We start from the raw sequence: 15802 nt of genomic DNA, 5'->3' as shown, positions 1-15802 counted from the left end.
TGAGCTTTCGAACTAGCTCGCACAAAATTAATATCTCTCTAGCTATTAAGATATGTTCAACATACATTCCAAGCACGATTCCTGACATACAATGGCTCAAATACCATAGAACAAGTCGAGAGTGCAAGTCACCACACTTTCAAATGTTATTTTCCTTCCAGTCTCCATTTATATATCCATGTAATTAGGTCCAGAAGTAGTATTCAATTTGTAAGTTTTGGCTTAGAAGCAAGTGTTAAAAAATACGATAAATATACACAGTAGGCCTGTTTCCCAATGACTAAGATCTGGTTTTGCACAAGCAGCAGAGTTAAGATATATTATTCAATTTACATGTGGCTATGTTTTATGAGGGCTCAAGTTTTTTTCACAGCATCCATGTTATACACAGAAAGGCTATAGACACTTTCATATAATATCAAAGAGAGATGATGCATCAACTAATTTGCATAGGACAACTTAAATGCCAATCACGAGGAAAAAGTAAGCCATCCATCTGAAAGCGCTTTAAATTTTAGTGATATCTATGAATATATTCTAGACAGGCAGAACTAGTTCTTTCATCTCATAACTCAAATATATGGACTCTAAGAAATTCAACATTAAAGAGTCAGGAAAGAACCTCCAATCTCCTATTCTGGATCTCCTTCGAGCTTTCAGGATCAGTTCTCTCATGATCTGACAAAGAACAGTGGCGGACTAGGTACTCCACAAACAACTCCCCGGATGGGCCGACCAAGTAACAGTGTGAAGCCATGACTACAATCAGCTACAATCAGACAATTCCCTGTAAGGTGACTAATTGGAGGTGTTATATTGCATCATATAATAGAAATAGGGACCATGAATTAGCTGCAATACCTCTGAGAGTGCCTTTCGCACACTCAAACTTTGCTCATCTAGTAAAGACTTCACAGCTTCTACTAGTGAAGGCCTTTTGCTGTGCCACGCTTCAGACAACCTTCAGTGTAAAACAGAAAGAAGTTTGACCCAGCTAAAAAACAAAGATAAAACCAAAAAAGCTCTGTAATAAAAAGTAGAAACCTCGGTACAAGATGCTTCAGAACACAAATTGCACCAAAAGTCAAAGGTTCTTCTTTCAGCCTGCATTTCTAATAAAACAGACAATACAATGACTTCAATCCAAGTTCCAACTCAGCTGCCTCTAAAAGTTAGATTATAAGCCAATATTAGACACATATGACTTTTGCCAAACTTCTAAAACAAATAATCACATTCAAACTCTATGCAATACTAAAATAAACATTGGCATGACACAAATGAAGATTCAATGAGTATTTTGTCATTCGAAGTAACTCACGTTCATGAGGAACCCAAACAAGTCTTCAGGATATACAGAGCCAACCGTCAAAAAGCAGCGTTGAACTTCATTGTATGTCTGCACAAAAATAAAACACATGAAAGGATGATAATAACAAGGATTTTCTGGACTACCACAAACTATTACAGAGCACACCAACTAATTTACTGAAATGACCCCACATCAATCTAGGAAGGAATATAAGAAGTTGTCCTTGTTCAACGGTAATGAACCATCAACAGGGTATCATCAGAGAATAGTTGCTTTTTTTTTAATGTATCGTATCTAGCAACCACCATATGCGAGGCTTCTCTTCATTATTTTGCTCTCTAGTTTTACATACATCTTCTTCCTATGAAGAGCACTTCATCAAGACCAGAGTCGCCATTCTAGTTTAGTTTCAAGTTTCTGTTCTTTAATCAATGAATATGGGAGGGAATGGTGCTATTTCAATCAAGTTAATGCCCAGGGAAATGTGAACTCTACCAACTGGGCCAACTTTGTTATCTCTTTTCAGCTTTCTTCAGATGGCTCAACAGCCACAAGAGCCATGAATTTGCAAAAATTGCATAGAGAAAACTCCTTAGCTGACATGCGATCGCACCTTCAGTCCAACTGAGAAATCTGCGCGCTCTTTGCCTTCATTATTTACACAAACAACTGGAAGAAGGGTAGAAAGTATGACTGTAAGATCCTGCACAAAAATGGATTTCATCAATTTCTCCAGCAATACGTAAATTATAATCAAGTCTGAACTATTCTTCCCAGAAATACTTAATAGAATAAGCAGTAACAGCTTAGTTACTATTTCATTAATAAAACAGTGTCAGTCCAAATTAAACATTTCAAGCAAAGGAAGAGCTCCATTGGTAAGATAGTTACTTTTATCTATTAATGGTGTTCAACATTAATTTTGGCTTAAAAGATGACCATAAATGCTTTTATACATAAGTCATGCCATACATTCGTGTATTTCAAATTTGTATCCACATAACAGAAACACTTTTTGCTCCTCCATGAAACAGAGGATGGAGTGAGGTCAGATATTGCAAACAGATATTTCATTGGAGAGGGGGCTCATTAACTCCAAGTACACCACACTAAAATCAATTTAATCCCTCTTCAAGCAACCCACCCCAGCTAACCGTGGACACCCACCACAACCATCAACTTCCTGTGTTGAGGGTAATTCCATGGAATTTCTGACTTGGTATGCAATACTTGAAAACACCATCACAAGCCGTAAGTCACTGTCAAAGTTGACAACAATAAAGGCAGACCTTTTTCACAAACTCCACAGACTTGATGCAGGATGATGAAAAGACAGAACCCGAGCTATGAAGTTAAAATTGATGGACATACTCGTTTTATAAGTTCAGCCAAGAAGGTAAAGACAGGTAAAAAGAGAAGAAAATTTGATAATGCATACTGACCTCAAAGTCGAGCAGAGGAGGACCACTTTCAGACATCAAAGAGGAATATAAGACATTGTAAAGACTGCATGTAGCCAGATATGCAATTTCTTGATCTCTCTTGTACCTATCATGAGTAAGTATAAAAGACAAATGGAAAGGACTGAGATGGCAGACCCCGTCATGAGTCAACACCTGCATGTGTAAGCTTCTAGTATGTATATTTGCAAACTCATTTTATAAGTTGAACAGGAAAAAAATACCAAATAGTTTCTGTTGACAGTTAAGATTAAGCACAAACAAGAAAAGCATGAGGCTGTCACACGTCAACAAGCTATAAATATGAATCATCTTCTTCAAGCAATACAGAGTAAACATCTTACAAATCTAATACTGTGGGAACTAGCTTTGGTAAAGCCCCTTTTAATTGTGTGCGAGTGATAAGGCCAACCATTTGTCCCAATGCTTCCACAGAAGTTGTTCGCACCTATTTTAGAAGGAGCAGATCCAATGAGAATCTCTGTCTAAACGACAAAAATTGGCAATTAAATCAGTCGATCATCTTAAAGTAACCGCTCAACAAAAAAAAAAAATTTGTCCCCACTAAATGGGGTGTTTGCGCGCATCCTCTTACAGCACTACATTATTACCAAACCTTCAGTAAAATCCAAGTATTCCACCATTACCCTAGCACTAGCTCTTTTGACCCGCATCCCATCCAGAAAAAGGAACAAACAAATCTCATGACAGCTTTTGAAAACAGTAGTTTAACACATTAAAACAACCTCAAACATTCAAATCAGTGTCTCTCACGTTATCTTGATTTCCACCACTTGTTCCTTGGAAAAGATAATTTCCAATTTGATCTGCTCATGAGTATCTATGGATCCGTCGAAGCATTTTAATCTTCATAATACTCATTTTATGCGCATCTTTGTACTAGGCTGTCCACCATCTCATAAAGCATCCGCGGCCTTATAGTTTTCCCAGAGAATTTGTCCTTAATCTTAAGAGGCATTCTGTAGCCATACAAAAATTAGATGCCCTTCTCCACTTGATTGATCCCGCTTTTATTTTGTGGATGTGTGAAATTTTGTGGGACCATTGTCAATTATTCTAAAAGCTTAAGCTATTAGATGAAGGCGTGGTTATATTTAATATTCTAACACTCCCCCCACGCTTAGTCTGGTCGTTTTGCCTAGTACTAAGCATGGACATATTTAATTGGGGAGGCAAATGGAGCCCAGAAAGATTTGAACTTAAGACCTCCTGCTCTGATACCAAGTGAGATTTTGTGGAACAACTGCCAACTGTTCTAAAAGCTCAAGCTATTAGATGAAGGCGTGGTGTGGAAATATTTAATTATTCTAATAGGATGAAATCTCCAACAATAATTGCATTTTATGCAAAATAGATCTAACAATTTGTGAATGTTGCGCTTTGGAACCTATTAAAATCTCCATTTTTCACTGTCACTTTCTTTTATGCCATTTATTTGCTAGGTTAGGACTATAAAAGTTTCATATTGACCTAGGCCGACCAAAGCCCTAGACTCCAAATTTTGCCAACATAAAATTGAGCTTCAATGTTAAACCTACCAAAACATTATTTTCAATAACTATCGACAATTAGGTCGAGGCTTCTATATCTAGTAAAGAAGTCTAGTTTTGGAAAGGTGTTTGATCAGCACATAACAAAAAGATTAACACTCGTCACTTGCTATTATTACTCCAATTTTACAGCTTATTTTAAGGGAAAGAAAGTTGAGGGCATTCGAGAGTTAGTATAATTTCTTGGTGTAAAGAAAGATGATAGCAGGTACTTAGACTTGGCACTGAAATATCACTTTTCTATTTGGATGTTTTGTTTTAGATTCTCTCTGTAATTTTGTATGGGTGGGTACTCCCTTCATATCTTCATAAAGTGAAACTATTTAGCTTTCAGAAAAACAACACATTGACCATTTTTCTCATAAAAAAATCATCTATTTTGAGTCAGTGAGGATCAACTCTTGTAAGTGGATCCCACACTCTTTGCACTTTCCGAAGAAAATATTGTGCTATACTATAGCAAATTCACGAACTGACGCCACTCCACAAAAGCCTTTGCAATTATTTGCCTCTTTAACCACCTCACTTTATACATGACTTTCCACAGGCGAATTCCTCAAATTAAATTCAAGATCTTGCCCTTAATTCTCCAACAATTTTCATTGGAATCAAGTTGGATCAAAGAGATGCCAATCACATAATGTCTACAACAATAATCCTATTACCCATCAATTTTTTGATAGTAAAAGAAGAAAGATTTGAGATTGAACGGGTGGTCTTTCCTGTGCAATCCTAATCTACTCGTCATAAACAATGTATGAAACTGACATGTGCTTACTGCAACAGATAATCACCACAACATCTATCTTCCAGTAATTGTCCTGATATTGTTTCCTCATTTAGTTAAGTAGTACTCCTTGTCCGTACCATAATATCTAACACTCCCACATTTTTACCCACCAGAATTTCAAAGTACAACTTTCAAAATGAATGTTCCAACTAGTAAAGTATTCCACATGACTTGTCTATGGGGTTTCAATGAGGCTTAGTTTATGTAATCCCCGTCCACCAAACAGCTTAAACTTTTGGGTTAGACTGTTTCATAAAGTAGCAAAGCCAAGTTTTGCCCCACGTCTATTTAGCATGTGAGGCTCCTCACTCCCGCTCGTCATTCCACGTGCCTTCTCAATCTCTGTTGCACGTGATAGGCGATGTTTAAGTATCTCACATCTCTTCCTATGAGGTTTCAACGGGCCTTATATTCATAAACTCTCCTTCACCTAATGGCTTGAGTTTTTGGGTTGGTCTTTCTAACACCGACCATAACATAACTTCTTTACACAAAAGTCCAAGAAGGTTCGGGAATCCTCAATCATTTGACACCACATTATGCACTAGCTTAGGACAATTACCCATATTCACAGAATTCAGGCCACAAAAACATATACCTTGCTTGGATTACAAGGTGAAATTGATATAAGGTGATCAAACAAAACAAAAAATTGGAAAGGAGAAGTTGTCAAACTTAACAAGGGGAACAAGTTAAACTTTAGATTAGCGAAAGTAGTGTGAATAAACAAAACAGGTTGGTGTAGTATTTTAATAAAGATGACCAAGTAACCAGTTGGTATTCTTTTCGTAAAGAAATACGAAATTAATTTTCTGATCATACAGCCATAACCCAAGGTTATCAGCAAAGCCAACCAGCAACAAAGCATAATCGGCACTTTTAAAATGATAAAACACAGCAAACCTTCAGATCCCGGGAAGCTGCCCACACCCGCAATAAAAGCTCAAAGGCAGAATTCAAGAATGACCTACAAGAATGGCATTACAAAGCATTACTTTCTACAGATCCAAGAAATATAAGATATGCACAAAGCAACTCACATGACATCAGCATCAAGGGGTGAGTGAGAAGGAAACTCCGTAACATACAGCCGAGTAGCTTGGCACCAATACTTAAATGCTGGATAATAACAAAATGACTTGTCATTTATATTATACGGAGGAAACCAAAAAGAAGACATATTTTGGAAAAATTATCCATGTAAACCTCACAAAGTACATCATTTCAAAGAAAAAAAAAACCCTTAAAAATTAGAGATCTAAGTTATCCATGTGCTACAGCCCACAAATGGAAGGATGATGCTTGAAGTAAAAAAAGGAAAAACAAAAGAAAAAAATTTAACTTATCAGTGAAAAATACTTCAATACACTCCTCATTTTACTTATTATTCATCCAATCCACTTGCTTGTTACACTCAAAGCCTATTAAGGACATGCTATTAGTTGTCAGTGGTGACCTTTTGGCATTGTTGTGGCTTTCCAGTATTTTCATTTATGCTGTCTGTTGGCTATGTCAATTATCATAAAATTAGTGCTTGAAGCTACAGCTAACATTCGACAAAAAAAAAACCTACAGCTAACTAAAATTACTGACTCCTGTCAAAAAAATAAAAAATAAAAAACAATTAACAAAGATATAAAACAAGGAGGTCACAGCCATATTATTTATATTTTAAGCGACAACTCAACCAAAGTCTAAAGCAACAATCATATTTTAGGCTTATAGCTTAAATATGTGTTTACTGATGGCTTTTACTTGGCTTGTTATTTCAAGCATCCCCTTTGAGACCCTTCCAATATATATATATATATATAGAGAGAGAGAGAGAGAGAGAGAGACAGAGAGAGACAGAGAGAGAACTGCCAAAAACATGCATTTTTAGCACTCTTCTTAACAATTTTAGCCCTTACATACCACTAGCATGATATATGACAATTGTCTATCTTTAGAAAAGAAGGGGACATCATGGCTAAGTCATGGGCTAAGGCAGTTACATAATAGAACACTATATTACTTTTCGCTGTCAATGGACATTCTTCTGTCAGAATAATGTTGAAGCAGGTCTCATAAGGACACCTATCTGAAGAATAGGAGCAAGAGAATGGAAAGTTTTTTTCATGAATAAAAGAGCGTTCGAATATTTCTCATCCATTTTATGATTAATATCATAATAAAGATAAGCGCCTTTTGCTGGTCGAGTTATCTCTCTAGATGGCCAAATCACCTTTTGCTGGTCGAGTTATCTCTCTAGATGGCCATCATCTCTTACTTTTATCAGCAGATCCCTATAGAGAAGGGATGCTTCCACATATTGGAGAGAGCAGAGTATGTAAATGATTAATATCATAATAAAGATAAGCGCCTTTTGCTGGTCGAGTTATCTCTCTAGATGGCCAAATCACCTTTTGCTGGTCGAGTTATCTCTCTAGATGGCCATCATCTCTTACTTTTATCAGCAGATCCCTATAGAGAAGGGATGCTTCCACATATTGGAGAGAGCAGAGTATGTAAATGATTAATATCATAATAAAGATAAGCGCATTTTGCTGGTTGAGTCATCTCTCTAGATCGCCAAATCGCCTTTTGCTGGTTGAGTTATCTCTCTAGATGGCCATCATCTCCTACTTTTATCAGCAGATCCCTATAGAGAAGGAATGCTTCCACATATTGGAGAGAGCAGAGTATGTAAATGACTCGTTATATCTTAGAGATGCTCCCTCTCAAAAAATGATTTTATAAATCAACATATATAAATGTAAAACTCTTTGATCCCCATAAAAGCCCTCTTGTCGAGTCACAAGAAAGGTTGGACTTATCCCTGCAGGGCTACCTTGATTAAGGCTACTCAAGAGACATCAATACCAGATCAACCAGTCTTGATATGTTTTCAGTTAAGCTTATTTGTCTTCGAGTGTAATTGTTTTATATATTACAATTACAAAAGCAGGCTCCAGATTTAACTCATCTCTCCTTTCTTTCACAAACATGAAAATGTACTTGGATTTTCAACTGATATGATGTGAATGAACAAATCCCGCAAATCATTTGTTTCTTTTTTAGATGTTGTGAGATAATTCCATACGAACAGGTAAGTGCCAACAGAAGCAACACACTACGGACAGCAACTCATCTTAGGAAAATGGCTGTGGAGAGGCTTAAAGTTTTAGGATCAACTGAGTGACCGTTGTCTTTGAGATATGGGCCATCAACTTCGGATGGATGACTAGCGTGAACAATGAGAGTTATGGTGTTGGAGTTTGAAGATGGGATATTATGCAGTTTAATGAGTTCAAAGTGGGAAACGGCTCATCCATCTCCTTCTGCCATGACAGGTGGTGCTTGCACCTTCCTTTAAGTGAGCTTTTTCCAGATTTGCTCAGAATAGCTTCGCTACAAGAGAATGCTATCAGGTCGTTTTTCTCTTTCTGATATCTGGAATACTTTGTTCCGAAGATTGGCTTGCGATTGGGAGATTGAGCCATTTCAGATTATGTATCAGTTTCATAAACTGGGCAGGGAGATGACATGGGGTGTTGGACATTATAAAGAATGGGGAGTTCATTATTACGACCTTCTATCATGCATTGCTTTCATCATCTCCAGGTGCGATGGACGCTTTCCCAGCTGATCTAATTTGGACAGCAAAAATCTCTTCTACAGTTGCGTTTTTACTTGGTAGGCTACTTGGGTGAATATCTTGACCATTGACAATCTGGAAAAGAGAAACTTCAGCATGGTGAATACGTTCTTTAATGTAAAAACTAAGTGAATCTGTTTATCACCTCCTTTTACAGTGTAATTGGCCAAAGCCACTGTGGCATTGCTGCCTTGGCTTTCATGGGTCTATCCTGGGTTGAAGCTATTGGCATTAAATAGGAAATATGGGCATGGAAAGGTCTGCTTTTTGGCCAAGGCAAAAACAAGAGAAGAATGCTTTCAGTGATTCCTCCAGCTATTTTTTGGATAATTTGGAGGGATCTAACTTCTGAGAATGGAGAGTCTAGTATCAACTTGTAAAAAATACATGGGTACAGTAACTAATTTTTTGGTTCAGACAGAATTTACAAAGTCACAGATTTTCTTTGTTAGATTTGATTAACTGTGTCTCCTGTATCTAGCTCTGTACAGGGGTGGTGACCCCTTGGTACCCTTCCAATGAATTTTATTTACCATTCCCACAAAAAAAAAAATTAGAGAGTGCTGAACATTGAAAAATCTGGAGTCAAGATTGGCCAACCAATCTGATTTTTATATACCAACAAAATGACAACAGATGATTCATTGCTAATGGACAGATAATACGCAATACCGTTAGCAAATATTGGCCGATAGGGATCTCGGACATTTCCAAGAATCGGAAGAACTCGTTGAAGTACACCTTTAAGCCTTGGGGTGAACTGCAGAGCTTCAATGGTTCCAAAAATAGGACAGTTACGTTTGCTCAAGTATGATATTTCTATAACCAAATAAAATCAATTTTAAGATGGCAAGAGAGTATGAAAGAACGGAGAAGTTATCACCAACCATCTGCAGAAGCATAATCTGCTAGTATCTGAATCATAGCAGGAAGAGCCGAACTCGGACCCGATAAATGAAGGAAGACTTCTTCCATCATCTAACAGACAACAAATATAGTTATAAGCATAGTGTCGTGAAATCATAATCTCACTCAACTGTAACAGATATAAGAAGTCGAAAAGTGAAAAAGAGGGAAGAATCTTGTGGCACACAAGTACTTGATCGATGCATCACCAAAATCAGTGTATATAAAGAAAATCACAGATGCAACAAGTAAGATTTACTTTAAGCTGTTAGTCCAAACAGTTAAACCAAAAATAATCAAGTGGCACCGGCACCCAAAATTACCCCACTCACTCTCATATTTTTCAACTATATCATTCTATTACCTATCAATTCCAAATACAAATGCCTGCCACATCAGGGTGTTGCATCATCACACTAAATATTTAGATTCAAAATTATTTGGAATTTCAGCTGAGGAAGTAACACATTTGACCAACCGTTAGTTATCTTCAAATTTTATTAATGAAGGCACTAAGGGAGCCCCACCCCTATACAAGACGACATCACTGGGGAAGTCTCCCATAAAGAGGAAAAAAAAGATTAGGAACAAAAGACCATTACTATCATTTCAAGCAAGCTATAAGTATGATACTGAACTTTCCCATTATACCAAAAGTGAAGAATCTATAACCACATATTTCTAAAAGAATCCTAAGAGAATTCTTATCCTTTGGAAGCTTTCTTTTTTCTTTTTTTTTTTTGGTAAGGGGGCTTTCTTTTTTCTTTCTTTCCAAACAAACCAAAGAAACAAGGAGAGCAATCGTATTGACAATTTTTTTCTTTCCAAAGCATGAATAGATAGCTTCCCAAGTCCAATGTTCATCCTGCACCTTTCTTGACTAAAACTGCTCAAACAATCCAAATCAGTTTGGTCCAGCTACAATGCATATGCAGATGGTATCAACTCTCTCCATGGTTCTTACGGAAAGCATTTATTAACTAATATTTTTCCTCTCTTTTTAAGGTTATCCAAAGTTAGAATATGTCCCCAAGCAGCTTCCCAAGGGAAACTAGAGAACTTCATAGGGACCTTTGTCTTCCAAATTGACTTCCATGCGAAAGATACGTTATGTTGTAACTGTGTAGACACAACATTCAATTAATAAGACTTAACCAAAAAATTTCCAGATCTAGAACAAATCCAACATTGACATGTGTCTTTTCCAGTATCTGGTATCATCTAGTACAATAGCTAAAGAAGTTGAGAAAGCCTCCACCTCCCGATCTTTGGCCTGACATAAAAAATCAATCAGCCAAACCACCTCTCTTGTTAGCAATCCGACAATCAGCCACTCTCGACCAAAAAAAAAAAAAACAATCAGCCACTGTAGCACAAGTGTTCCTTGCTAAGGCAAACAAGTCAGTGAACAAATCTTTAAAGGCAATATTTTTCCACCATCTATTTCCACAATAGGATTATTCTACCATTGCCCCCCTTAATAAAAATCCTGCTTCTAAAATCACCCCCCATGTGCTTCCCCATTTATAGTGGTAATTCATTGTTGATCCTGCAGACCAAGTTTTGGAAGTAGCGCCCCCCTCCAAAAAATTTCTCCAAATCAAACCTCCATAGCCATTTTCCAAGCAACGCTTTATTGAAAGGTAACAATGATTTTACCCACCCACACCCCCCCCCCACCAAAAAAAAAAAAAAAAAATTGACCAACTATTATTTAGGACTACCATCCGAATCTCAGCAAAAAAAACTTGCTTTGATTGCTATCTAACCTCGTTGAGATTCTTGCCATGTAGAGGAGTCAACGGCCAAGGAAAGTGAAGATTATCCCCACGCTTAGCATATCCAAAAAATGGAAACTTTGCATTTTGCAATGGCTAATTGATTGAATCAAAAAATTGAGGATCGAGAAGGTTGGTACTTATATGGTGAATAAAATTCCATGCAGGACAGAATGATGCTATATGATTTTTGTCCATTTCAACAAGAATACGAGTATAGAAAGGTATGGAGACTTAGCGGCTAGTTGAGGGTCTCCCAAAGTTCTTGATAAGGTCAAGAAGTCAAAATAAATAAGTAGCACCATACTGGAAGAAGCAGGAAAAATCGAGAGCTTATATCGCTTATAATCATTACTATTTGACTTAAACTTGCCAATTTCTTGAGAAAGTTTCTGAAATCTATTCAGGGAGGTTTTCGTCTCTTGTAGACACGAGAGGGAGGTTGTAAGCATCAACTGGTGTTTCTGTAGAGTGGGACGACTGACATACCAAGGACATATGTAACTCATGATCTACTTGGATAATGGTGGGGTTCGGCTTGGTTTGAGGCTGCTATGGAAGAGTGAAGTAGGTGAGGACGGCAAATACTCTACAAATACTCAGATCAAACTCTCTTATCCCTAATTACTTTCTGCATACTATTACTCGGTATCAATGGTATTTCAGCATAGAATTGCTGACCCATTTATACACCGCTGCTTCACAATGTTGGTACTGAAGTTGTTTGGAAAATTTTGAAATTTCATTTACATTCAATTCACCCCTGCCCTCTTAGCTTGCCATAATTGGGATTTCACTGACCACCTCCGTGACACTCCAGTTTTGGAGTGTTTACTTACTGTTCAGATATTTTTTTCCTGCAATTCAGCATGAATCATATAATTGCATGATGTTAGAGAGAAAGTTCCTGCCAACTTAGACAAGGAGCTACGCACTTTGATCCATAGGTTGCTTTCATAATATGTTATGCTTGTCCCTAGGTCGACCCAAAACTCAGGTTTTCTTCATACTTGTTCATCCCACCGGAATTTACGATGATTCATGTGTGTGGTTTTATCTTCCACACACATAGAAAAAGGAAGATCTTCAGTCTTACTTATCAATCCATAATATAAATTAACACTATTGATTCTACAAAAAACCAAGCAAATCTAAGTACATTAATTACATAAGTTTTCTTTTTGGTTGAATTATTATGAAATGATGAAGGTTATTCTAGTTTCTTTCTTTTGAATTCATTTTCCCTCGTTGTGCATTGCATTATTACATCAACAAAATTCAGGGAAATTATGTGTCCGTATTTTTGTTTAAAGTTTTTTTGTAGAACATTATTTAATTATCTAAGTCTGTTATTCATAAATCTCTATATACTTGACTCCGGTTAAAACAAAAACATCATGTGAAATTGAATGTACAAGATATTCTTTGGTACAGGAAATATATTCACAGTTATATGTTCATATTAATTTGACTCTGCTATGCACATCATGTGGCAAAGAAAAAAATTCTACAAATAAAAATACAAGCATCTATATTTATACGAAGTTCTAGGGACAAAAATTGACTTTATTGCATGTAATGCAATTTGTAGTATAGCGAGATCAGGCTGAAACAACAAATCATGTATTTGAAATAGTATATACGATTGTATTACAAGTAAATATTACTTCAATGTGCACAATATACTTTCTATTGGAAATATATCGTTGATTACATAAACATGAATCTACTTCATAAATAGTAAATTCACTTCTTTTATGTACAATACATCATATAATTGAATACAATATTCGTTACTAATTTTAACTAAAAAGATGGCGAGAAAGCAATCATGTCGAATTATAAATGAAAAATAGTTGATGATAAATTCAACCTACTATTGAAAATAAGTAAATGGGATGTATACAATATTTGATAAGTGTAAAGTGAATTTATATATAAGAAAATTCAATTTATTCCATATGCCAAAATATATCGTTTTCACATGATATTTTCATTGTTTTTTTATCTCATATTGAATTTCATAATTATTGTCACTACTATAACTCCAAAAGTATTATATTTTCGAACAAGCCGAAAACGCAAAATCAGGGAAGGAACTTCAGTAAATACAAAATTCTAAAAAAGTTAAAAAAAAAGATAAGACCGTGTGAAGAACGGACATACACTATTGTGGCATTATAAATGATTACCGCATTATAAAAGATCTTTCAACTTTGGAGGAATCACTGGCATGTGTCGCCCGGGAATTGCATGGGCAAACTTCTTATACTTAGCCAATCTATTGTGCTTATTTTTCGTATTAACACGCTAAAATTACCACCTGTCCATGTTAAGTTAACGTTAGTTTCCTTTTTAAGTTTTACAAACTTTCAGTGAATGTAGCGTTTATATTCCCCACATCCCGCAGAAACCACAAACAGTTTATAGACAATTCAAAACTATCTACCGTGCTGACAAAGAAGTATATATGAATAGGTAGTGCTCAATCAAAAAAAAAAAAAAATCAATTGAACACTTACAACACATCTTGTCAGGGAAAATAGGAAACACGGAAATACAAACAGTTTAAAACAGAGGTCAGGTAAGCTAAGAGCAGGTGAACTTGTATCATTTTTGATATAGAGCATGAATACTAGAAGAAAGCCAATTAACATGGGAAAGTTCATATATAATCTCCACTCCTACCAAGACCGCAGCCAATATCTAAATATGTCCCCACCTCAAATTGAAAAAACAGTGGGGGTACTGTGGAGAGATATTAAGTAAATATATCCAAGCACAACTTACAAGGTCAGGCAAGTGCGATCCTATTGAAACAAGCAATCCTGCAGCAGCTCGTTGCCAGTCAGCATTTAATTCCTACAGTAAGAATATGATTAGCTGTAGGAAGATATGCATGATGTATACCATCATTTACCCAGAATATCCCATTAAACAAGATGGTTTTGAGCAGATCATATTGCTTCACGCATAGGACCATCAACCCCCAAGCCTCAACACCGGTCAACAATCATCACCAACTAAGAGAAACCCAAATAAAGAGATCCTCCACGGTTTCCTCACAAGTGAATAATTTACTACTCCTCCTCATATGAGCATGGGGAAAATAGCAAGGATATATGCTCTCAAACACATAACATATTCACCAAATTATGCGCTATAAATTTTTTCTTCCTTATAATAAGTCCAGTTCCAACTCTTGTACACCCCAAATCATACAAGAGACTTGGGCCAAACTCGAGCCTACACGACAAAAGCAATAGTAAAATCAGCCAACGCATACACACCTTGGAGGATATCATCTCGGCGGTAGCAATCTTGGCTAGCTTCGACATGAAAGCCGGATCCACATCTCTCGCATTCAGCGCTTGCACTCCCACTGACATGACTTGAAAAGCTCCGGCCATGTTACCGAACCGCTGCAACGTATCGCACAACGTCCGAATTCAGCTCCCCCATTCCCAACAAACCACTCGGGGGAGCAAAAAAAAGAAAACAGCAGAATCAGCGAGCAGGAGGAGGGGTAAATACCCGTCGACCTCCGCGAGAGACGGTGTAGCAACACTCGAGCACCAGGAGCGGGTTCCTGCATTTTTCGGCGGGCTCAGCAAAGATCCTAATCAACATCGCCACGGGCACACACGAAACCACGCATGCGCTCGTTCACACACAGAGAGAGAGGGAGGGAAGGGGAAGGGAGCATATGTACAGAGCGGCGATGTCCTTGAGAGATGCCATGGAGGCCTCGCGCACGAGAGGGGATTCATCCGCCAGGGACGACACCAGCACCTGCACGGCCTCTGCAAAATCCCAAGAGAGAGAGAAAGAAAATTCAAAGGGGGTGGGGCGAGGAACGACGCAGCAAGCAGGCGGAGGAGGAGGAGGAGACGAGAAATCGCGCCATGCAGACGGGGGCGGCGAGCGTTTACCGGACGCAGGAATCGAGACGCCGGAGCTGGAGGCCGCCATTGACGAGAGAGACGGAGAAGAGACGGAGAGGAGATGGAAGGGGAAGAAGAAAAAAAAGGGGGAAATTATGGAGAAGAAGAAGGTGCGCGCTCAGCTCGGGCGTGCTTTGGAGACAGGTTGGAATTCTTGCTAGAAACTCGACCCGCAATTTTCCCCCTTCTTAAATATCGCGTCGAGCAAAATCGACCGAATAATTAAGAGAAAGAGAAAAAGATATTGGAAAATACACGTCAGCACGGGCCCACGAGCGCTATGAGGAAGGAAGACGACGCCAGGACGAAGGTCGACGTGCTTTTTCTCCTTCTCGGGGGAGGGGGAGCAACGTTGATTGATGTAAGATCAGGAATGGGGATTTGCTCGTGTTTTTTTATTGTTG

At 37.6% G+C, this 15802-nt stretch overlaps 1 protein-coding gene across 9 annotated transcripts in view; it reads right to left on the bottom strand.

Moving 5' to 3' along the window:
- LOC115691248 (protein SHOOT GRAVITROPISM 6) overlaps nucleotides 1-15597 on the bottom strand; it is a 43988-nt gene extending 28391 nt beyond the window's left edge. For 2 of the 9 annotated variants that reach the window (XR_008817152.1, XR_008817151.1), the window contains exons 1-16: nucleotides 15387-15597; nucleotides 15167-15257; nucleotides 14989-15043; nucleotides 14745-14876; nucleotides 14245-14316; nucleotides 9658-9748; nucleotides 9443-9538; nucleotides 6174-6252; nucleotides 6037-6100; nucleotides 3117-3220; nucleotides 2755-2860; nucleotides 1926-2015; nucleotides 1322-1399; nucleotides 1045-1112; nucleotides 862-961; nucleotides 623-769 (exon numbers count right to left, since the gene is read on the bottom strand). Coding sequence is in view for 7 of the 9 variants with exons in the window: in XM_030617847.2 (XP_030473707.2) it covers nucleotides 623-769; nucleotides 862-961; nucleotides 1045-1112; nucleotides 1322-1399; nucleotides 1926-2015; nucleotides 2755-2860; nucleotides 3117-3220; nucleotides 6037-6100; nucleotides 6174-6252; nucleotides 9443-9538; nucleotides 9658-9748; nucleotides 14245-14316; nucleotides 14745-14876; nucleotides 14989-15043; nucleotides 15167-15257; nucleotides 15387-15426 (1413 nt within the window). In the remaining 2 variants the exon portion in view is untranslated. Of the gene's footprint in view, nucleotides 1-622; nucleotides 770-861; nucleotides 962-1044; nucleotides 1113-1321; nucleotides 1400-1925; nucleotides 2016-2284; nucleotides 2467-2754; nucleotides 2861-3116; nucleotides 3221-6036; nucleotides 6101-6173; nucleotides 6253-8704; nucleotides 9371-9442; nucleotides 9539-9657; nucleotides 9749-14244; nucleotides 14317-14744; nucleotides 14877-14988; nucleotides 15044-15166; nucleotides 15258-15386 lie in introns of those variants that run through there. The other 7 variants (XM_030617847.2, XM_030617854.2, XM_056314337.1 and 4 more) reach the window with 6 other exon arrangements.
- Nucleotides 15598-15802: the final 205 nt, after the last annotated feature.

Source organism: Syzygium oleosum, unplaced genomic scaffold (genome assembly GCF_021117445.2).
Source record: "Syzygium oleosum isolate NSW1041296 unplaced genomic scaffold, Sole_v2.1 Sole_v2.09, whole genome shotgun sequence".
NCBI lineage: Eukaryota > Viridiplantae > Streptophyta > Magnoliopsida > Myrtales > Myrtaceae > Syzygium > Syzygium oleosum.
Note: the sequence above shows the minus strand (reverse complement) of the source record. Positions and strands in the feature narration are given on the sequence as shown.